Consider the following 25,208-nt stretch of genomic DNA (forward strand, 5'->3'; position numbering starts at 1 on the left):
TTATTATCAACATAACCAATAACCATACTATGCCTAACAGACCACGATTAGTTTTCTTCTTCTTTCTTTTCTTCACCAGATTCTTTATAACTACCCTCCTAGTTACCATATCTCTAACTACCCACATTTAATGCGTTCTACACCCTAATGCAACTTTCAATTCAAATGTAAAACAAGCCGACTTCCCAGCCACCTGTATTTACGTGACTCCCCATAATTTGATAACTTCCAGTTTTACGGAACAAATTGTCGCACGCCTTAAGAATATTTCGCTTGGAACGACGAACGAATAGAAATTGAAATAATTACACAGTTTTGTGCGTATATTTATTATTTATTAACAAAACGAGATTGTTACAACTTGTATAAAGTGCTGTAATACTTATGTTTATGGTCCTTCGTTGGTCAAATTTCAATCAAATTCACAGGTACCTTCATTTTCTTCAATAGTTATGGAGGTAGCTGAAAAAATACATATTTATACTTTTGTAACAGCCAAAAAATTTAATATTTATTTTAGCACCAAACAATGATTATCATAATTAAACAAAGTATATTAAAATCACACATTTGGCACATTTTACAATAAAAATGCATTTTCATTCTGTAAAATAAATCTATATATTTAACAAAATAGAAACCTTTTAAATTAAAGAACATTACCTACATATTTAAACAGTTTGTGTGATATTTGATACATTCTAAAGTTATTTTAACAAGAAGAAAAATATGTACCTATTTCAGATTGTCTAAAGCAAATGCTTCGAAAATATCCTAGCATATGAGCACCAAAAACATATTAAAATCTACATATATATACAATTATATTAATAAATATCTAAATTATCCTCCCATACATAAAAAAATAACTTTTTTAAGTACTATCAAATACTGTTACTTTAAGGCACGCGTGGTTTATTATTTTAACTTATGCATACTGCTTTTTATTATTGTCTGTAAGTACATTGTTGAAATATACTATTTTACAAGACGGGATTTATTATTTGCCTTACATTTTAGGCTATGATAGTTTAGTTAATGATATTATAAGTAATTAACATTAATGAATTCGAGAAACCATTCGATAATTTTACCTACTTTAATAAATATAGCGTAATAATTGATTCTGAAAAAATCTAATTGGTCCGTTTTCTACAACTACATTGTAAAAGGAATGAACTGATAACTAATATTCGAAAATAATACTTAAAATTGAGATTTAACCGCATTTCAAAATATCAATTATTTTAAGAGACTACTAAAGAACCAATAGTGAAATATAAAATACTTATATTAATTATATGGACTCGCTAAAGCATCAAATACTCTAAATCACTACATAGTATAAAACAAAGTCGCTTTCTGTCCCTATGTCCCTATGTACCTACGCTTAAATCTTTTAAACTACGCAACGGATTTTGATGAGGTTTTTTTTTATAGATAGAGTGATTCAAGAGTAAGGTACATAATTTATTATGTTTTAGACAAAGCAGGCGAAGCCGCGGGTGGTAAGCTAGTTTCTTATAAAATAAACTTACTTATATGGTTATTTTACTGCCTGTCCTTTTAGAACAAATACCCTATAACTTATACATACTTAATTATATTATTTATTAAATTAAATCATACAGACACACTTACGAAGAATTTACATTAGAAAACATATTTAACTACAATTTTAATTAAATACATAAGTGCTGATTTACACAGGGTCAGTAGACTTTAACTGTTTACATAGACTTCAAGACTCTGTACTGACTTCAAATCTGTTCACACAGGGTTTTTTTTCGGGTCAGCACTGATTTACCTCGAATTTGTAGTCAGTTACTGACCCTGTGTAAATCAGCACTAACTTTCTAACATTTTACAGTATCAGTGAACATTTTTCAAATCTAAGATTAATTATTTTTGTCATTTTACAAATAAATATGGGTTAAGTAGGTATAATTACTAGTTATTATACAAAAAATCTGACCTAATTATGAATTTGATATAATATTTTTATGTTGTAAAAGATGAGATGATGAGATGTTATCAATTTCATAAGAACGAAGGCGTTTACACACATTTTTACACGTAATACATTAAAATTATAATACATTCTAAACAAATCACATACAACAAACTCAACAATTTAATCACAAATCAACCTCTTACATAATATTACTACATATTTATTATAATAAGAAGTAAATAACCTTCATCTAGTCTCTGGAGGTCTTTCCATCTGAAATATAAATGATAAAAAGATTAGCAAGTTTTTGTATTATCTGTATCTGCTTTGATAAAAATTAAAGGATCTAAGATTTGTTAATCGTCAATATTATGATTAGTGTAAAATTAATTTTCTGTTCTTAATATTCTTTAAATTAATCTTTTTATGAAATAGAAGTTGAGTTTACATTTTCAATGATTTTACTTGTAGGAAACCTTATTTTACAATGCAAGCATTAATTTCATGACATTGGAACGGTTTGTCCCGTGCGCAATGTTTTTATACATATTACGGAGTCAATTTCCTTAACTACTAACTTCCAATTTCCCCTGCTTTTTCTATACGTCCTGTTGGCAGCCACCTCCATAATACTGGTGTGAACTATTTGACATTTATTTATGTCTTTTTTCTTATAATTATATTTACCTTATTAGCAATCCTGCCCAAAATAAGCGGAGAAGAAGGTGCAGGGGAGTCAATCTCTTTCACTGCCAACTTTCTTCTAATTTCCCCCGCTTTTTCTATACATTCTGGTGGCAGCCACCTCCATATCACTGGGGTGAATAATTCCGCGTCCATTTTGGTATCATCTCTTTTGTCGAAGAACCAACCGACTATAGCTCCTACTGTGAGTGTAGCGAGGAGGCCAAGAGGAGCTATCCAGTGATAGGATATCCGGAATAGGGGGAATATTGTTTCTGGATCCTGTAAATAATAAACTGTTTATTTGGAGTAATTGTGAGTACTTAAATTACTTTCATGAAAATAGTTTCTGCTTCCTTACTGAACTAATTAACTTGAGTAACCGAATCTAACAAACCTTTCCTTCTTAATTAATTTGGTTTATTGAACCTTATTTTTAAACTATAGCTTACCACCCGCGGCTTCGCCCGCTTTGTCTAAAACCTAATAAATTATATACTAAAACCTTCCTCTTGTATCACTCTATCTATTAAAAAAACTGCATCAATCCGTTGCGTAGTTTTAAAGATTTAAGCATACTTACATAGGGAAATAGGGACAGAGAAAGCGACTTTGTTTTATACTATGTAGTGATTTGAAAGATTTACAAAAAGAGTCTGCAAGGGTAAGCAACGGTATTTTATAGATTATTATTTATTAAAGAAAAATAAAATATCTCACAATATTAGTATTCTCCATAACAATCGACGCGTTTCTAGCGCACGCTGCATCAAATTCTAGTGGAGGAGCGCGTAAACCCGCCGCGGCTGCTGCCTGCGTGCCCAGGGAAGTTACACCTGTATGCAAATATGAACTGTAAGTGTATGGAGATAGGTGCTATATTCCTTTGGATTGACGATTTATTTGATACTAGCTTTCCACCCACGGCTTCACCCGCGTAGTCAAAGAAAAACCCGCATAGTTCCCGTGGGATTTCCGGGATAAAACCTATCCTATGTCCCGGGGTAAAAAAGTAGCCTATGTCCTTTCTCGGGTATCAAAATATCTCTGTTTTGTATGTCTGGTTTGTATGATGACCGCGGGTGTTCTGTACAGATTTAGTGTGTTCTATGCAATGGGTTCTATACAGGATGTTCTATGCAATGTGTTCTATACAGTGTCTTCTATGCAATGTGTTCTATACAGTGTGTTCTATACAGTGTGTTCTATGCAATGTGTTCTATGCAACGTGTTCTATACAGTGTGTTCTATGCAATATGTTCTATACAATGTGTTCTACACAGAGTGTTCTATGCAATGTGTTCTATACAGTGTGTTCTATGCGATATGTTCTATACAGTGTGTTCTATGCAATTTGTTCTATACAGTGTGTTCTGAACAGTCTGCACTAAATGCTCTGTAATGTAGTACATTACAGTTAACTACATACCTGCAAGTAATGCCCCAGCGATCCCACCCGCTAGTGCACCCTTCGGCCCGACCCACCAACAGCACATGCCCAGTGTGAATATGCCGCACGTCGCACTTGCTGCTATCGCTGATAGGGCTGTTGCCACACCTGGTAAACATTGGCAATTAATAATGCAAATGGATCATGTCTTTAGTTTTGAGCAGGAATAAAAGGTGTCATGTGGACTGCCGTCAGAAGTTAAGACTGTATTTGAACTTTTAAACTATTTAATTTATTGAAGCGGTTGCGATGGTCGAGCGAGAAAGTACGCTGCTGAATCGAACCCATAAAATTTTCCCCTGCGAAAAATGTTCGCATCAAAAACTATTGACATACGATTATTGCGATTCATGCGATTATTTATTAACGACTTATTTATAAAATCCTGCCCCCCTCCCCCACTCACCCAGCACGCCGCCCAGCTGCTGGATGACGACCAGCATGAGCACGGCCACGAGCGCCAGCGCGGCGGTCACGGAGCGAGCTGCTGCCTGCCCCACACACTGCTGCCTGCCCCACACACTGCTGCCTGCCCCACACACTGCTGCCTGCCCCACACACTGCTGCCTGCCCCACACACTGCTGCCTGCCCCACACACTGCTGCCTGCCCCACACACTGCTGCCTGCCCCACACACTGCTGCCTGCCCCACACACTGCTGCCTGCCCCACACACTGCTGCCTGCCCCACACACTGCTGCCTGCCCCACACACTGCTGACTGCCCCACACACTCACCCAGCACGCCGCCCAGCTGCTGGATGACGACCAGCATGAGCACGGCCACGAGCGCCAGCGCGGCGGTCACGGAGCGAGCTGCTGCCTGCCCCACACACTGCTGCCTGCCCCACACACTGCTGCCTGCCCCACACATCGCTGCCTGCCCCACACACTGCTGCCTGCCCCACACACTGCTGACTGCCCCACACACTGCTGCCTGCCCCACCCACTGCTGCCTGCCCCACACACTGCTGCCTGCCCCACACACTGCTGCCTGCCCCACACATCGCTGCCTGCCCCACACACTGCTGCCTGCCCCACACACTGCTGCCTGCCCCACACACTGCTGCCTGCCCCACACACTGCTGCCTGCCCCACACACTGCTGACTGCCCCACACACTCACCCAGCACGCCGCCCAGCTGCTGGATGACGACCAGCATGAGCACGGCCACGAGCGCCAGCGCGGCGGTCACGGAGCGAGCTGCTGCCTGCCCCACACACTGCTGCCTGCCCCACACACTGCTGCCTGCCCCACACACTGCTGCCTGACCCACACACTGCTGACTGCCCCACACACTGCTGACTGCCCCACACACTGCTGACTGCCCCACGCACTCACCCAGCACGCCGCCCAATTGCTGGATGACGACCAGCATGAGCACGGCCACGAGCGCCAGCGCGGCGGTCACGGAGCGAGCTGCTGCCTGCCCCACACACTGCTGCCTGCCCCACACACTGCTGCCTGCCCCACACACTGCTGCCTGCCCCACACACTGCTGCCTGCCCCACACACTGCTGCCTGCCCCACACACTGCTGCCTGCCCCACACACTGCTGACTGCCCCACACACTGCTGACTGCCCCACACACTGCTGACTGCCCCACACACTGCTGCCTGCCCCACACACTGCTGCCTGCCCCACACACTGCTGCCTGCCCCACACACTGCTGACTGCCCCACACACTGCTGACTGCCCCACACACTCACCCAGCACGCCGCCCAGCTGCTGGATGACGACCAGCATGAGCACGGCCACGAGCGCCAGCGCGGCGGTCACGGAGCGAGCTGCTGCCTGCCCCACACACTGCTGCCTGCCCCACACACTGCTGCCTGCCCCACACACTGCTGCCTGCCCCACACACTGCTGACTGCCCCACACACTGCTGCCTGCCCCACACACTGCTGCCTGACCCACACACTGCTGACTGCCCCACACACTGCTGACTGCCCCACACACTGCTGACTGCCCCACGCACTCACCCAGCACGCCGCCCAATTGCTGGATGACGACCAGCATGAGCACGGCCACGAGCGCCAGCGCGGCGGTCACGGAGCGAGCTGCTGCCTGCCCCACACACTGCTGCCTGCCCCACACACTGCTGCCTGCCCCACACACTGCTGCCTGCCCCACACACTGCTGCCTGCCCCACACACTGCTGCCTGCCCCACACACTGCTGACTGCCCCACACACTGCTGACTGCCCCACACACTGCTGACTGCCCCACACACTGCTGCCTGCCCCACACACTGCTGCCTGCCCCACACACTGCTGCCTGCCCCACACACTGCTGACTGCCCCACACACTGCTGACTGCCCCACACACTCACCCAGCACGCCGCCCAGCTGCTGGATGACGACCAGCATGAGCACGGCCACGAGCGCCAGCGCGGCGGTCACGGAGCGAGCTGCTGACTGCCCCACACACTGCTGCCTGCCCCACACACTGCTGCCTGCCCCACACACTGCTGCCTGCCCCACACACTGCTGCCTGCCCCACACACTGCTGCCTGCCCCACACACTCACCCAGCACGCCGCCCAGCTGCTGGATGACGACCAGCATGAGCACGGCCACGAGCGCCAGCGCGGCGGTCACGGAGCGAGCTGCTGCCTGCCCCACACACTGCTGACTGCCCCACACACTGCTGACTGCCCCACACACTGCTGCCTGCCCCACACACTGCTGACTGCCCCACACGCTGCTGCCTGCCCCACACACTGCTGACTGCCCCACACACTCACCCAGCACGCCGCCCAGCTGCTGGATGACGACCAGCATGAGCACGGCCACGAGCGCCAGCGCGGCGGTCACGGAGCGCGCCAGCACGCCCTCCACCAGCGGCCGGAACCGCACCTTCAGCCACCCATGCAGCAGATCCTCCACTACCACTAGCGCACACGCGTTTAGTACCGCTGATAGCGAACTGCGAACAAAATAAGTTAAGGTGATTGCTACGATCTGTTCCCAGCCAATGTCCCGCTAGATGGCGCTGAATTCTACATTTCTAGTTTATTTGAGTTTTTGCGTAATTGGAAAAGATTAAGGTCGTAGGAATAGTCATGGCGATTACTGAATATTATATTTTATTTAAATATGTCATATCATTGCCTTAAAATCCACCCAATTCGGTAAAACCATGCGTTTTAACATCTGTCATTGCATACAGGGTCGTTTACACACACAGACGTATACAAAAATGATAAAGATTGAACTCTAGATGGCGTGAATGTAAAACAAGTTTGGCGTGTATGTATTTGAGTAGTTAGTAGCATATTATATTCTGAATTTCTGATCCATGCCTATTCACTCAAAACTACCTAATAACACTAATGATTTGTAACAGTAAATTATTTCAATAGGTAGGTATTTGAACATTTCCCAACAAGACACAAGATACAATAACAAATCTAATACACTATTTATTATTTTATTATTTACTAGCGGTCCGCCCCGGCTTCGCCCGTGGTACATGTTTACGTTTTCTCTACATAAGAACCATCCTCGTACTTCAAGGAATATAATAAAAAAAGAATTATCGAAATCGGTTCAGCCGTTCTCGAATTATGCGCTTACCAACACATTTTGCGATTCATTTATATATATATAAGATTATGTGAAAATAACCAGGAAGGTGAAAAACATATTTACGAAAACATAGTAACATATGGCTGTCGCTACAATAATTATATTTCAATTTTATCTTTTTATACCTAGTAGAACTGGCCGACGAATAAAAAAAATCGTATTAGAATACAATATATTACGGAACAAAAAAAGGATTGTAACTGAATTAGGTAGGTATGTTTGTTTCTGGGCGCACCGTTTTCGACGACGCGACGCGACGCGCGACGTAAGCGTATAGGTATAGGTACCTACTTTGCTAAAACAAACTAATAAAATTGTGTGTCTGTCTGAAAATTCAGAAAAGCATATTTTGCAAGTTTGTGATTACTTTGATAGTTTACCGATTTATAATAATTGTAATTGTAATTGTATAATATATAATTTGCAATGTGGTGAAATTTCATAAAAATCACGGGCCAATTTTTTGTTTTGAATCCCACCGAAAATATAATTGCGTTATTAGAATAATTAATTACTATACCTACCCACGATCAATTATAACAATATAGTCTCAAATGCATACTAGAGAAATATTGCAATTTGATTCAATTAAAATGCATAGCGTACAAAAATAAATTCACAACACAAGAAATTCCGCGCGCAAATCATAGCGCGTGTCAATGAAATCAAGAATGTTTTATATCAAGCCGACGCGGACGAGCGACGACGCGACGCCGAACAAAAGTACCTACGACGGACGACCACGCTTCGAGTTGCTAAACACACAGCCAAACAACAATAATGAGTAATAAATTGTTTACAAAAAAAACAAGTTTTCCATTTTTCTGTATGAGTAGACAGAACTTCAAAACGCCACCTGCTACGGTTTATATTATGAACGATGGTTATAAAAATAAAAGTTATATTTGTTGGTGTAAACTATTTTATTGATCAATAATTTTGGAATTTAAAACTGTCAACATTGATTACAATAAAACGCAGTTTTATTTTATTACACTATTGTTTTTTTATCAAAACATGTATTTGAAGTACCATATAATATTATGCTGATCCAAGCATTTTCACTCAAAACTAGGTAATATCACTAATGATTTGTAAAAGTAAATTATTTCAATATACATTTCATAACCAACAAGTAAGAATAATTATTATTATTCCTACCTACAACAACAAACCTAAAACACTATTTACTATGGGAAAATAACCAGGAAGGTGAAAAACATTATATTATTATTTACGATTTCGACGCACTCGACTTTTAGTAAAATATAGTAGGTAAACATAATATTATGGTTTTGATTTTTGCTACTAGTATAAGAAAACTGCGTGTTCAAACTACTTGTTTGTCTGTCTGAAAATTCGGAAGTACTTTGGTAGTTTACCGATTTATAATAATATTGTATATATCGTTGTTTAAAAAATATTCAAACACAATAAAATATGATATACTGATTTATCACTGGTTTCAGTGATGAACTGATGAGTCAATGTTAGCCACTATACTTTCGTCATACGTGTGTATGATTGATGTGATTTGCAACGTGGTGATATTTCAGAAAAATCACGGGTCAAATTGTCCCACCGAAAATATAACTGCGTTATAAGAATAACTATACCTACGATAAATTATACATAATACAATATAGTCTCAAATGCATACTAGTGAAATATTTTATTTGAATCAATAAAATAAAAAAAAAAATAAAAAATAATAATAATACAAAAATAAATTCACAACACAAGAAAATCCGCGCGCAAATCATAGCGCGTGACAATGAAATCAAGAACTTTCGAGCCGACGCGACGCGGACGACGAAGGAGCCTAACAAAAGTACCTACAATCATAGGCGGCTCGTGACAAAATTGTATGGCCGTGTTCACTTGAAATAAAACAACGAAAATAGGTACCTACAATAGCGTTAGCAGTACAAAAAAAATGAGCACCACATTATAAATGTCTATTTAATATTTATACACTAAAAATTATAGAGTATTTCAAAACGAATTCAATTATTATTTAGCAATAATTAGAAAATCCCCGAATTTGCATTCGTGATCGTATTCATAGTGTTTGTCTACACTAATATTATAAAGAGGAAAACTTTGTTTGTTTGTTTGATTGTAATGAATAGGCTCATAAACTACTGGACATTTTACCAATGTTTGCAAGTTTGTGATTACTTTGATAGTTTACCGATTTATAATAATTGTATACTTATATCATTGTTTAAAAATATTCAAACACAATATGATATAGGTACTGATTTATCACTGGTTTCAGTGATGAACTGATGAGTCAATGTTAGCCACAATACTAATCACTTTCGTCATACATGTGTATGAACTATGATTGATGTGATTTGCAATGTGGTGAAATTTCATAAAAATCACGGGCCAATTTTTTGTTTTGAATCCCACCGAAAATACATATATTACTAATTGCGTTATTAGAATAATTAATTACTATACCCACGATCAATTATTACAATTTACAATATAGTCTCAAATGCATACTAGAGAAACATTGCAATTTGAATCAATTAAAATGCATAGCATACAAAAATAAATTCACAACACAAGAAATTCCGCGCGCAAATCATAGCGCGTGTCAATGAAATCAAGAATGTAATTTATATCAAGCCGACGACGACGCCGAACTAAAGTACCTACAGTACCATTTACCTTCAGTGTACAATACAGTTTACAGACCTACGACGGACGAACAATAATGAGTAATAAATTGTTTACAAAAAAAAACATAGTTTCTAAGGTCATTAGTTTTATTTTATTTTATTGTTATTTTCTTTGAACGATTGGAAATGAAATTACTCAATTTTTACACAGAACTTTGATTTATTAGAATTATGCTCATTATGTATAAGATAACGAACGCGAATGCACGACATCTAGCGCGTCTTATGTCTAAACATCGCCTTTCGTTTAGACATTGACGCGCTAGATCTGTAATAAGTATATAGTCTATGCGCTAGATGTCGTGCTTTATGTCGTGTTTCGCTTGGCAAAAGTCACGCACACTACTGTAGAAGTGTCAAATTTTTCCGGTATTTTACTGTTGTTTTTCTAAGTAAATATTGTAAATTATTGATTAAAAAGGTCGAACGCGCACACATTTCATTATAGAGAAGTGATAAAATGATTAGTTTTAAAGAAATAGTGTCTGTGTTAAGTGTTTAGAGGTAATCAAAAATGTATGGAGGGACGGTCGGAACATCCACCTTAAAAAGTAAATGTTAAGTACCTATTGTAAAAAAAGACGTGTGGCACTCGGGGAATGCCGCGGTAAAGCTATTGCATAGTATGGCTTCAAGCCACACCTCCGCCCGTCGGGGTGGGGAGCATGAGGTTTTTTTGTTACAGAATTTCTCGATTCGGTCCCCGCGCTCAAGGCCCGCGATAGAAGCTATGCAATAGCTTAAAAAGTATTTTGGAAACTTTGTCAGAAGAACGCGTAAGTAGCGCGCGTCAGAGCGCTAACCTGAGACCGCCGCGCCGACGCGCCTGATACACCGTCAAATAGAGCACCAACGCTGTGATGCGCGATTAGTGTCTGTCAGACAAAGCCTTAAATTGGATCACTACTTGGGGACATTTTATTTAAATGGGATGATTTTAATATAAAATTGATATCGAACTTCAATCTCTTAAACCTCAAAATACAAAAACAAAAGTATCTTTAAAAACTTAACTTTTAAATTAGCACTCACCTCAACCCAGCTCCAAAGACGCCAGCTAGAAAGACCCCTGCCAACCCCGGCAGCTTCTGCGTCTTCGACACATAAGTAACAAAGGCCGGTAGAAGTCTATCATCCACCAATGGCGCGCCCCGGGGGTCACAACCCCCTTGCACCCAGGCCGTCCAAGCAGCCAACCCACACCATACACAGAGGCTGATTGCGAACATTGCGCCTATGCAGAATATACCTAAAGCGCTGGAATACGAAAAAAAAAACATATAAGAGTGGATTTTCGCGCCTTTAGGAAGCAAAAAAAATGTGTGCGTGCACTAGTGTACACACGTAAGAAGTGAATCTTCTTTATGACCTTATTTTTTCAAAAAATAATTTACTATATTATGCAACTTTACAGAAATACGTCGAATCACGCGTGGTAGGGATAAGAAAAAGATGGCGCGTAACGGAAAAATGTCACGCGTAACGAAAAATGTTACACTAAATTTTTTTCCAACCCCGATAAAGAAGTTTTATTTCAAAAATGTATGACGATGTAAAATTTATAAGGTTTTACGAAGTACTTAATCATAATAGGATTGGTCAGTGGGCGAAATTCGACCTCATTCTTACAACTCTCACTCGCGTGCCACTACACGTGTCGCGGTGAAATATACATATGTACATTGTACATCGACGTATGATTTAAATCGTGATACGTAAAGGAAACCCTGTCAAATACATTAGAAATAATAATAATGACCCTCAGTATACACGGACATACCCAAGACATACCATATCTACTGCTGTTTGTATATATTAATGATTTAAACCATTGAGTTAATATTTACTAGTAGTACATATTAACTCAATGATTTAAACTATTTTTTCCTTGTGTATTGCCTAGCAATATAAACGCATCATCAAATTGTTATCGTCGATTAAATTTCGACTCATCATCAAAAATAATGATAATTTAAGATTAATATAGTTAATAGTTGTTATATATTGGAATATTCCGACAGCATTACAATCAGTAAAGCGAAACAAATTCATAAAGCCTATAAATTGTAAGAAGTTTATAGTGCTTTAACAATACAGCAGCATGCAGTAATGAGTAAAGGATTAGTGTGAGCTATAGTTCATAGTACAGTATACTGTACCTAGGAATTATACAGTTATGGTTATCCTGAAAAGTATTTACGCAAAATTCAAAAACTTACGCAATCGCCTTTCTCTTAGTGGGCAGAGAAATATATCGCTGCACCATAGTTTGGTTGACGGAATTAAAGCAGGTCCAATACAGGAAGCCGCCAACAATCGCGCCCCATCCCGTTTGACGCTCGTAGGGGGAGAAACTCCAGCTAAACGCGAGATAGTAAAGTATGAAACAATTATTCAAATTGTATGTGAACAGTTTCCTGCATTGAAATCTACAATCAGTTGTATAAAAATGAAGTTAGATTTGAAGATTTAAATTCCTATATTTCACTTAGGCCAGAAAAGTGACAACTTGGTCGAAGATTTTTAAATAAATTCCGGTTTTTCGATTTTACTGAGCCTCATCAGTCATCAGTCATCACGTAGGAATCTTATTGATCTTTTCTGTTATTATTTTTATAACATTTATTTTCATTTCTGACACTGCCCCAAAATACAAGAACTGGTTAGAAATACCGCGACAAAAGGTTGGAAATATCGGAATACTGTTACCATGTATTTTTATAACACTTATTTTCACTTTGAAACATTTCTGACACTGCCCCAAATACAAAGAACTGGTTAGAAATACCGCGACAAAAGGTTGGAAATATCGGAATACTGTTACCACAGACAATTTCTTAAATGGGATATAGAAAAACCATACTCACTTGGACAAATGCAGTCTCCCCGAAACATCAGCGGTATCAATGACAGTGGCTATCCCCCCAACCGCTAGCGTACCGGCTGTCCCCATCAGCACTATGCCGATGAACATTATTCCCGTTTGTACGGAGTCCGTCCATACCACCGCGCGGAGACCTCCCTACACCAATAATATATGTAAATCTTTTGTTCTTAGATCTATAGGAACTTAGATTTATCTATAGGATATCCCTATCTAATACATAATATATAACAATCTACAACAAAAGTTATAGTTCTCCGAAATGGCTTGACCAATTCTCATGAAATTTTGTTCACGGGTAGGCTAGAGTAGCTATTTCAGGACAGCGTTATCCGGGTCAGCTAGTAGTTATTATAACAATAACATGTTCCTGTTCCACGTCTATTTAAACTTTAATCTTTTTATAGATGTCCTAATTCCAGAAGCTTTTCCATTCGAGATACGTCTTTATATAGAACTTGGAAGAGGCATTATTTTTAGAAGGGACCAATTAACTTGAAATAGTCTCGGTCGGCACGGCTAATAACTGCATTTTAACTTTAAAAAACAGGAAACTTTACAGAATCTATATAAACTAAGGAGGTGTTAGGTACCTACAGGAAATAGAAGAGCAATTTAGGATTTTTGAAAACATGAAATCTGTCTCACCAAAGTATATTTTATGAGAGACGAATAAAACTACATAAAAATTAACGATAGTACCTATATATTCTTTTCTCACAACATCAGAAATTACAAATATTATGTTGCTGGCCTTTTAAGGAGATATAAATAAAAACGCATATATCGATAAGTCCAATGTCAATACCGTGGTGCGAATGCCGAATACCTACATGTGGCCCAAATTTTTTGCTCGCCATGAATTGCATATCTTACAACCTTGTTTTTATTCTATAATACCTTGACCTAATGAAAAATGAAATCTGATATGGTACCTATACACATATTATTAATATGCAGGTTAAAAATAACTCTCATCACATTGATGAATATAAATATTCCGGTCAAAAATTATCCGTACCTTAAGAAATTAAGTTATAACAATGCCATTACTGTAATTTTTTCAATCTCGACATCAGTTGAGTTACACAAAAAATATGTATCAAAATATTAACTTTAGCGAGTCCAAATATCAGTGTCGTCTTCGTCAGCGCCGAGCGAATATGATAATTTTTAATAAAAAGATAGATGGAAATTTACAATTTTTTTGTCTTAAATTCGTAATAATTTGCATAGATAAATTATTTAAATATATACTTACTAATGCAGTATAAAGGCCGCATATTAAAACCATCGCTCCGCCCACGGCGAAAACATTAAACCCTGTCACTGAAAATTTATTACCATATTTAGTTAATACAAATAACAGGTATTAACAAAACAATCTATCAACCAAAAATCAAAAATATATGTCTAGATAGAGCAAGAAGATTGTTTAAATTAGTGCAAAAATAAGAAAATAAACAATTGTTGGGGATAACCCGAATGTTCATGACATTTGAAATTACTTAAAATAGAACTAAAATTATTTTTATTTCCCTTTATTTATTTGCTTGGTGCTCTTTAAAAATAGTATATTATGATTTATCAAAAAAAAATCAAAAAGTACTTGAGCTTGATTACACTTTTATGCATAAAAAATCAATGACCTTACATTGGTTAAATGCCAAAGCTGGAACATATATCACCATCGGCAGAAACAGCACCTATGAACAAAAGGAATTTCTTAAGAATCATTTTCTAAGAATATTTTCTAAGTACATGTAACAACATCATAACATGCTGTGAAGCGAAAAATCTTAATTAAAATACCCATTAAATAAGGAAATGATTTTTTTTTTTTTAATTTACTAATTAATTGATTTCAAAGTAAAAAAAATACTCATTTTATAAGGAGGATTAACTATATTAATCGGATACCAAAGCATGACCTTTATTTACTTTGACATTGTTAAAGGACACTGCATAATGATCTCGCATCGTAAATTATTTCTTGGAGTCAAGTAATTATGACTGATCGTAATCTGTCTGATAATAACAAGGCAAAGTTGATATAAGCATACACAATTGTTTGGCTCTAGTCACATGGAAAAGAAGTTCCGAATTATAAAGAACTATTTGCTCTATATTATAATTAAATTATAATATTTCGCCTTTAAATTGTTAAATTTGTACGAGGTATCGAAAAGTTAAATATGTTTTTTCAACATTTAAAAGTTGCCTACACATTATAACTCAACGATACATTTATATAATATCTCTAGGGTTGTTATAATTATTGTGAAACTTCCTATAAGCTCGATACTTGTGAGCCGTACAAAACCATAACAGGCCTAAGTATTTTTTTTACTAATAAAAATTATCGTCAGACAAAAAGCGAGAGGAAAATCATCAATTTCATTTGAATTTACTACCGGTAAAGAAAAATAGAAAATCAACGAAACTTATAGGTAACATAAATCACAACTGTTCCCTAAACTAACTCATTAGGTATCTATTATCATCCTCTAATAATACATACTTTAAGAACTTCCGCATAGTACAAAACACTACACAAACAATAATTTATGACGTATTGGATTGGTCAATTGGTATTATTCGGTTGCGGTACTCCCGCCCACGTTGCGTCTAACGTGATGTGCTGATTTTGCTTTCAAATACTCAATTGATAGATCATAGATGCTATTGTTTTGTTGTAATGGTTATATTCATAGAATACACGAACATAGTTTTAAATACTCATATAATTATATTATGTGCATTAAACTGAAGTAGAGGCAATCGCAAATCAAATTCCAACGCTAGAAAACGTCATTATTAGCATACTCTTTCTTAATACTCGAGAAGTAAACGATAAATAAATATGAATTAACATATATAAAGCAGAAAAAATAAATTCTCGAATTTTGCAATCTTTCGTTTTATTACAGCCATAAAACTGCAATATCCAATTCTTTATTTGTTTAAAGATTGCTCGTAAATGACGATTGCTAATTTCATGCTTCAACAATGTTTATCGATCACGGGTTATGCTATGATTAACTATTTTTGTAATTTACAAGGGGACTTTATTAGACTCATGTTAGTTGTAACTATATTTTCCTCTTGTTTTAAACAAGTTATTGTAGATGCTTCGAAGGGAAAATCCCATAAAATATATCCGTTCCTATGCATCAGTAGATTTATAATTTATGCAATATACAGCTCTTTTACGCTTACGCTCTATTCTCTATACTTATTTTTATTACAACGTCAGCCGCTCCTAATTATAGATATTAAATGATAACAATGAATATCACGAGACACTAAATCTCTGAATAAATATTATAATATACACCTTAATTAGCATGACTCTAATAATACTTAAATCATTAAAATAACAATCTTGACATAATTTTCATAATTTGCAATATTAATTTACTTAAGTATACCTACAAAAGAAAAAAATCATGGCGTTGTTTTTGACACCTGCGTCCTACGCCTACCTACCTACCTACCTACACCTTACGTGACCTTACCGTGGTACCAATGCCTAAAACCACAAACAATTTTTCCATTAATTTTATTTTTCTAACATTAACTTCCATTTCATTTTATAAAAATACCTACATAAAATCGTAAAAAATCATATGTCTAATTCTTTGAGTCCATAGATCGACAAACAAATAATTAGTCGTTTGTGTGACGACAATGAGCAAAGTCCACTACTGAAGAAGCGAATGACCCACTGTAAAATGAATTGCTGATTACTTATTACCTCAAATAACCTGGCACGGATACATTTACATGCAAATTACAGTAATCCAAAATTAATACTGCGCATGCAAATCTTCGCTAATTGTCGTATTTCCAAAATGTATTTCATTTGCCTCAACAAATTTTACTAAATTATGCATGAAGAAAATGCATTTAACCACTCTATATACATATCATCTTCGGACGCTCCGGGAATATGACAGTTACCGAACTGTGATGAAGATTTCTATGCGCATTATCACTTTTGGAGTACTGTACATGAGTTATAATGGTGCTAACCTACTAACATGATATTGTCGGGTTATGTAATTTTTGTATGTGTTAAAGAGTTTATATAATACTTAGATGTGAACGTAAAAATATAGTTGTAGAGGCTGCAAACTAAACTAGTTCTTAGCTATAAAAATTCACAATACAACAAAATAAGAAGTTATTACTTATCCATTATTGTTATGTTTCCGTTAACTATATTTTTGTATCAAAATTAGGTTTTTGGCTGTGCATATAAGTTTGAAAATTATTACGTCAAATATTAATTCTAGAGCGAGGTTTTTCCCAACAAAATATTTATGAGGCGTACAGACAAAAATAAATAAAACAAAAAATAATACGTACTTCGTCCAAAAGAAACAAAATAGATGCAACGGCTCGCACATGTCGATTAAAACGCAACTGTAGATACTGAAATAAAACAAATGCGTGAGTAAATATAATTGCATGCACATGAAATAAGGAAAATAAATATATTAATGAATTGTGGATTAAGCTTAAAGAATTTATTTAGAAGCTATTTACTTGAAATAGATATTATAAACTTATAAAATACAACGTAACATCTCGCAAACATAACTAATGCAAAAGTGCTAATAGTTAAATCAAGTTTCAATAAACACAGATGCAATTTTTCATAAGTAAAAATCGATTAAGGAAGTAGAAATGTTTAGAGTTGCCTTTGCTATTAATTATTTAAAGCTATTTTAATTTATAAAATCTACTGCTCTTAATGATCTAAGACTGCTATACATAAAGATAAATATTTCCTGAAACATCAATAACTTTGCCATTCCACTAACACAAAACCAAACCTTTGGTGGGCAGTTATTAAGACATTTTCTCTATATGAGCTATGAGAACATTGACCCCTGACCGTCATCACTGCATGCGCAATGAACACGATATGTGACTGGATTGGATCACTGCCCAATCCATCTATTTGCTATCTATACTGCGCACACAATTCATAAGAGTAAGGACGAAGTCATCATCGTCAAGACAGTATCAAAATATTGACAGGTGAACATGAAGGTTTTGTCTTCCAGGAAAACCATGTTTACGCTATTAGGTATTTGAAAAAATAAATCAAATATAAAAAAAAAATTATCTAGCCTCTTTATAGAGAAATAACATGATATCTTACACATTTGTAGTACAGGCTTATATAATTAGTAACATGACCATATCATACGAATTATTGACTATACAAAAAAACCGCCAGTTTCCTCAACTATTAAATTATTATATTACTAAAAACATCTATCGATGACATAATTGTTGACCAAGTCCGAAATAAGATCATGATGGATTACGAGGGTAATATAATAGTAAATGATTTAGTTATGATAACCCCCAAACGTTGCAATTGTTGTGCAGATAAGATAGCAAATGACATAATCCATCTAACATTTTAAAACAAACTGTCCTCGTGTATAACACGGAAGAAATTGCATATATAGATAACACATGTTACATAATAAAGAATACAGTCTATAGATATAATATATTGCAAAGATATATTGTAACCATATATACTTGGCTCTACAATAACATATAATGTGAACATAGTTTTATGAATCAATGTAAAGTTAAACATCGAGTACTAAGTTATTATAAACTGCTCTCGTATCTTTAATTAATAAGTACTATTCTACTTATAAACTAACTAAAAATAGGTGTAAATGATGTAAAATCAACAAATTATAATTAGAAATATTAAATACAGCCTGCGTAAGCAGTAAGCACTTTATCAATTATTTTTGACGTAGGTATAACTTGATGTGAGGTGCCATAAAATAAGCTAATATTTACAATTTAAAAAAGCATGAACTCTCTTCTAAGGCTAAATATCTTGCAATTGAAATAAAAGAAACAGTTAAATTAAAATGATTTTAGAGTCACAACACTTATCACGAACTTTAGAAGAACCTCTAAGAACACTTACCTCATAAGAAGACGATAACCTCAAAGTGCAGAATACTGGTAGATACACAGTAGCAACAACAAAGCAGCTGAGGCACACACCAACAATGACCAGCCAATACTGGGTTCCATAGTTGTATATCTCAGCTGGAGTACCCAGGATAGTGACTCCTGATACGTAACTGCAAAAAGGAGTTTAACTGTATATTTTTTAAGCGACTTCATGTAAAATTGTACGTTTTTCCCGTAACTTTTATCTCGTGTTTTTTTTATCTACACTGAGTATCTTATAATAGAGATTTTCGTATGTTGCAAGAGTAAGGAATAAAGTCAGTTTGAATTTATACCACGATGCTATTTTAAAAATAATGTGGCGTACAATTTTTCAGATTATAATTTTTAAATACATAGTTTAATAAATCCATTTCATTTTTTTTTAATTAAGAACATTTAAATGAGTTCGTTACATATTCATAATAAATTAATATTGATTTAATGATTTTCTAATGATATTTTGAATATAGCGTCATTATAATGCATTTCTTGCGTCATTAATTTATAATGATTTACATTTGTCAATGTCTTAGAGAGTTGTCATTATCATTATTCAAAACATTTGTATCTAGGTATGTGCAAACTGCAAAGTAATTATTTTACGTTTTACAGTTAACTTAACTTAGCAACAGTTAAAATATTACCTAGTTCACAGTATTTATAATCTAAATTAAAATTAACTTTAAAGCAAAAGATACAACAAAAAAATGTGTGCGTGTTCTAGTGTACACACGTAAGAAATGAAACTTCTTTATGACCTTATTTTTCAAAAAATAATTAACTAACTATATGCAACTTTACAGAAATACGCCGAATCACGCGTGGTAGGGATAAGAAAAAGATGGCGCGTAACGGAAAAATGTCACGCGTGTAACGAAAAAATGTTAGTTACACTAAATTTTTTTCCAACCCCGATAAAGAAGTTTCACTTCAAAAAGTTTACAACAGTTTAAAAAAATCTTAATTCGATAATTACCTAGCTATAAGCGACATGGCCACAGGAAACGTGGACATAGATTTGCCTCCCAGCAGATAGTCCTTCAAGTCTACAATTGCTTTGGACCGTGAGCCAACAGCACTGTACCATATCCCACCAGCACAAGAGAAGGCGCATAGCACGCCAAAGGCCACATAGTCACCCACGCCGAAACCTCCCTCGGTCATTGTGAACCCCATTTTGGATCTGGAAAGATAGTTATCATTTAAACCTTTAAATAACTTAGCGGTAGAATAATGATAAACAATTTGAAATCATTAGTTTAACCGCACTTTAACGTCATAGTTACGAAGTAACTATTCTCTAATCTGTGGTCATAGTATGCCGCAACCTCGATATGAAAAAAATAAAGCACTGGTAGATATTCTTGCAAATAAAAATCTATTTTTAAATTATAGAAACAAACTTTCCTATTCCTATTTGCATCGAAATTCGAATAGCTCTTTCTTATCTTTACGGAACCGATTTAACTATGCGACTATCTAAACGCCTCATGTAGTTTTTATCATAAAGAAGTGTTTTATGCTCAAAATTTTTGCTTTTTTTATTTTTATAAAAGGATGTAGGTATGCATACAAGTAGTAACTACTCATTTAAGTTAAAGAATGATGATTCCAAAATTTAATATCCACGACATTTAAATAATTCAATGAATACAATTACATCGCAATTAAAATCTATCATTAAGTATTAGAATTTTTAATTTATACATAGCTTACTTTGTAGAAGTGCCTCCTGCACATCCGCAATTAATATTTTTTGTTACTGTTTTTTTTTTTATCCAATTTCCGTCACCAATTTATTATATACTTCAAAATCATCTAACTATCGAGTGTTGGAAGCGGCTATCAGAATTCAATGAAAACTATTTCAACCTTCCTTCCGATTCGCGCGAGACTCCAACAGATCAATTGTTATTCAACAATAAATTTTACTGCAGATTCACGACACACGATATTATCTATGATTAAATCTTAAAAGATATGAACTTGACCTCGACGAGTCCAAAGTACGTATCTTTTTATAGAACAAATTTACACTGAACAATGAAGACAATATGCTGTTGACATAGAATTACATCAACATTATATGGATAAACTTCCATTATTACCCACGCTTATGGTTATAACTTAGAATAAAAACTGTCTGAATGAAACTACAACAAAGATGACACACATTTTACATGACTATTTGTAATTAGTATTGTAATAACTACCGCCACAAAACTGGCTTTGATTAAAAATATAGTTAAAATATGGTTAAAATAATGTAGGTATTCATTTATGTGTTTTTTCATTAAACACTATTTATGTTTTTAAGGAAAATATAAAACATTTTTATTTACATAATGATTACCTATACCACTCAAAACGCGGATTAACAACTACAATATTGTTGTACCTACCATCAAAACAAGTCCCGTGAGTCCGTGACTAAAGAAAAATTTTCCAAGCAATATAAGTACAAACACAGGCCGTTAATTCGAATTAGTTACAGAGTAAATCTTCCTTTTGTAACACAAGTGTGGTAAAAATATAGACATCACTTATTTATAGTAACTTGAATGTATTGTATGTAGGAGCGTTTTTATTCTCATTCATATTTAAAAGAGGATTTCCTTGAAAATCCTATTCTTAATATAGCAACTGTTTAAGTAACAGGTAAAATTTAAATATATTCAAAGTATCCATGTTAATCTATACTTACTAATACTATAAAGCTGAAGAGTTTGTCTGTTTGAACGCGCTAATCTCAGGAACTACTGGTCTGATTTGAAAAATTCCTTCGGTGTTAGGTAGCCCATTTATCGCCGAAGGCTATTGGCTATATATCATCACGCTACGACCAACAGGAGTGGAGCCACTTGGGTGAAACCGCGGAGAGCAGCTAGTCTTTTATAAATTTAAAAGAATCTTGTCTAATTGGTTAACAAGCTATTAGTTAATCATACAGATTAATTTACAAATCTACATAGATTAAAGATAGAAGTAAATACTATATTTTTAAAAGGCTTTGAATTGTAAGCAGTAATATGAACATATTGTGTTGTTTAAGTTTTTTTTTCGAAACTTATACGTCGATATGAATTATTGGAAATAGTACAAGAAGAAGTCGTTTACCACAGTAAAAATTATCTCAGCCAAAATTGAAGCGAAAACCTTATTTTCCATCTCACGCAGTGGACGTGTTTGTACAGTAAAGGGATGTGTATTTTTTTTATTATTTGGATATAGCTGTTATGGTACACCTGTAGTTGTCAAATCTTTAGATATTGCACAACATGATTTCAAATGTAGATTATGAGCACCATATACGTAAAATTTGGAAAGCATATTCACAACACGAATATGTAATGATTATTTTTAACAATTAATTATTAGAGGTTATACCACAGAATATAACTAATAGCTAGCTAGAATTTTTGATTTTTTTGATTTTTGAGATTCTACTAATAGTTATTATAAATGCGAAAGTTTGTGAGGATGGATGTATGTGCATGTGTAGGTGTGTATGTTTGTTACTCTTTCACGCAAATACTACTGAACCGAATACAATGAAATTTAGCACACAGAGGGTAACTTGGATGCGTTGAACTTATAAATGCGAAAGTTTGTGAGGATGGATGTATGTATATGTGTAGGTGTGTATATTTGTTACTTTTTTACGCAAATACTACTGAATCGATTACAAAGAAATTTAGCACACATAACTATAGAGGGTAACTTGGATTAACACATAGGATAAGTTTTACCCCGGAAATGGGAACTATGCGGGTTTTTCTTTGAAAAGGCGGGCGAAGCCGCGGGCGTAAAGCTATCTAGTTCCCTAATAAAATAAAAGAATCATTAATATATTTCTTTCCACCGGACACAACCACAACCACACACCGGATAAAAATGAAGGATAGACAAACTGAAACTGTGTGCCATGCGTAGATACTAGATATTATGTGTGTCATTGCAACTGGAAAAAAAGAATCGTTTTGATTTTTTTTTGCCAAAAATCTTGATTGGCAGATGGTTTTTAGGTACCTAGGTAGGTATGTGTATGGCTGGAAATTGATGGAGTTATCGAGATCTAGAGTGCAGAGGTTAATTTTTGAGTATAGCTACAAATTGAGATTCAAGAATGTTTTTTATAAAAACGATAAAAAATAATGGACATGTTAGTCCCCGAAAAACATATTAAAAAGGTTGCACATTGGATTTAATTACCTAACTTATTTTTTATGTCAATAAAAGTGCTATTTTGAAATATTTTTATAAGCAACAAGTGAGTAAATTACGCTTTATACATATACCTATATATATATAATACTAGTGGTCCGCCCCGGCTTCGCCCGTGGTACATATTTCGCAATAAAAGGTAGCCTATGTCCTTTCTCGGGTATCAAAATATCTCCATACCAAATTTCATGAAAATTGGTTCAGTAGTTTAGGCGTGATTGAGTAACAGACAGACAGACAGAGTTACTTTCGCATTTATAATATTAGTATGGATTATGTATAATATGTTTTACACCAGTTATACCTAAGTTCAGTAGGTATGTATAACTATGGAAAAAAATTACCTACGTTACGTAACAATACCTAGGTTAGGTATATCCAGTAAATAAATCGCGAATATTATCCGAAAAAGGAATTTGCAGATATCATACTATCAATATCCATACTAATATTATAAATGCGAAAGTAACTCTGTCTGTCTGTTACTCAATCACGCCTTAACTACTGAACCAATTTGCATGAAATTTGGTATAGAGATATTTTGATACCCGAGAATAGGACATAGGCTACTTTTTACCCCGGGACATAGAATAGGTTTTATCCCGGAAATCCCAGGGGAACGGGAACTATGCTGGTTTTTCTTTGACCGCGCGGGCGAAGCCGCGGGCGGAAAGCTAGTTCTTTATATATCCTAAAAAGAACAACAGCTATAAGCAACACAATGTAGGTATTCCTATAAAAATTCCTTTTCATATTAGCCTTCACTGCCTTCACTGTTATACTAATACATAAAGATAAATATTAATTTCTTTGTATGCTGAACTAACAAACATCAAGGTCATTAATATTTTAATAGAATAAATGTCTAGAAATCCTCTCGTCCACACAATCTACTTTTAATTTGAAACTTGTTTTTCGCATACCATAATTATGTTTATCGTGATTGTTTGAATTTATGAATTGGAGAAAATAAGAATTTATAGCAAATATTCTTTCATTTTAAAAAATATATGACAGTTAAATTTTTCAATACCTTTGTAATATGTGTTTATTATTTATCAACACAATTTACAACAGATGCGGAAGTAGACGGTGAATTCTTCACATAAATGGTGTTTTGCCAATGATGCGAGGGCACATGCATGTATCGGCACACAACAATGTCAACTAGTCGATACATTTAAACTACTTTCACTCCACATCACAAACACAACTTTTATCGCGGGAACTTAAATATTATGAGATACAACACGGCATTTCACATTCAAATTTCTATAAAAACTGCTCAAATTTCCCGCGTCCATAAGTCACTGATTAAAATGTCAATGTCACTTCATCGTTTCACTTCACTTTATTGTCATACAAAATTATCACTCGCGAAATTTTCAGATACGATGCCACGGTGTGCTTTAAATAATTAAATAAAATCGTTTCAAGTTGTTGTATCGACTCATAAAGTCATGTATTAAAGATTATTACTTGCTTCCACGTTTTTAAAATAATTACATTGTGACATTGTGACACACACATCGATAACCAGCTGTTTATTCTGTGTGTTTATTATAACACCGTATGTACAATTCACTGTTCACATCCGAGATTCGACAATCGCGTACAATAACGCCATCTATGGACACTCACACAAAACTTCCGAGATTTTGAACTGTTTTATCGACATACGTATTACGTTTAAAACACGGTAAAAGTATAATTGAACTTTATAGTAA

At 35.8% G+C, this 25,208-nt stretch overlaps 1 protein-coding gene across 3 annotated transcripts; it reads right to left on the reverse strand.

Annotated features, from left to right (window-relative positions):
• Positions 1–310: 310 nt before the first annotated feature.
• LOC123706414 (sodium-coupled monocarboxylate transporter 1-like) lies at positions 311–25,024 on the reverse strand. Of its 3 annotated transcripts, none has more exons than XM_045655684.1 (15): positions 24,515–25,024; positions 20,234–20,440; positions 19,226–19,385; positions 17,623–17,688; positions 14,906–14,957; positions 14,513–14,580; positions 13,235–13,389; positions 12,587–12,727; positions 11,400–11,624; positions 6,831–7,012; positions 4,068–4,196; positions 3,359–3,474; positions 2,642–2,920; positions 2,199–2,227; positions 311–462 (listed from the first exon to the last, which is right to left on the reverse strand). In XM_045655684.1, the coding sequence occupies exons 2-14, from the start codon at positions 20,431–20,433 to the stop codon at positions 2,201–2,203; spliced, it is 1,800 nt and encodes a 599-aa protein (XP_045511640.1). In that variant the 5' UTR covers positions 20,434–20,440; positions 24,515–25,024; the 3' UTR covers positions 311–462; positions 2,199–2,200. The 3 variants fall into 3 exon arrangements, with proteins under 3 accessions (XP_045511640.1, XP_045511641.1, XP_045511642.1); XM_045655685.1 differs by lacking the exon at positions 24,515–25,024 and adding an exon at positions 20,974–21,008; XM_045655686.1 differs by lacking the exons at positions 2,199–2,227; positions 2,642–2,920.
• Between the last annotated feature and the right edge of the window lie 184 nt (positions 25,025–25,208).

This window comes from Colias croceus, chromosome 3 (genome assembly GCF_905220415.1).
Source record: "Colias croceus chromosome 3, ilColCroc2.1".
NCBI lineage: Eukaryota > Metazoa > Arthropoda > Insecta > Lepidoptera > Pieridae > Colias > Colias croceus.

Coding starts and splice junctions, on each gene's coding strand:
- LOC123706414 (XM_045655684.1), bottom strand. CDS start 20,433: ATGGGGTTCACAATGACCGAGGGAGGTTTCGGCGTGGGTGACTATGTG. Junction 19,386..20,233: donor GCCATGTCGCTTATAGCTAG/GTAATTATCGAA, acceptor TCCTTTTTGCAG/TTACGTATCAGGAGTCACTA. Junction 2,921..3,358: donor TTATGGAGAATACTAATATT/GTGAGATATTTT, acceptor TATTATTTACAG/GATCCAGAAACAATATTCCC.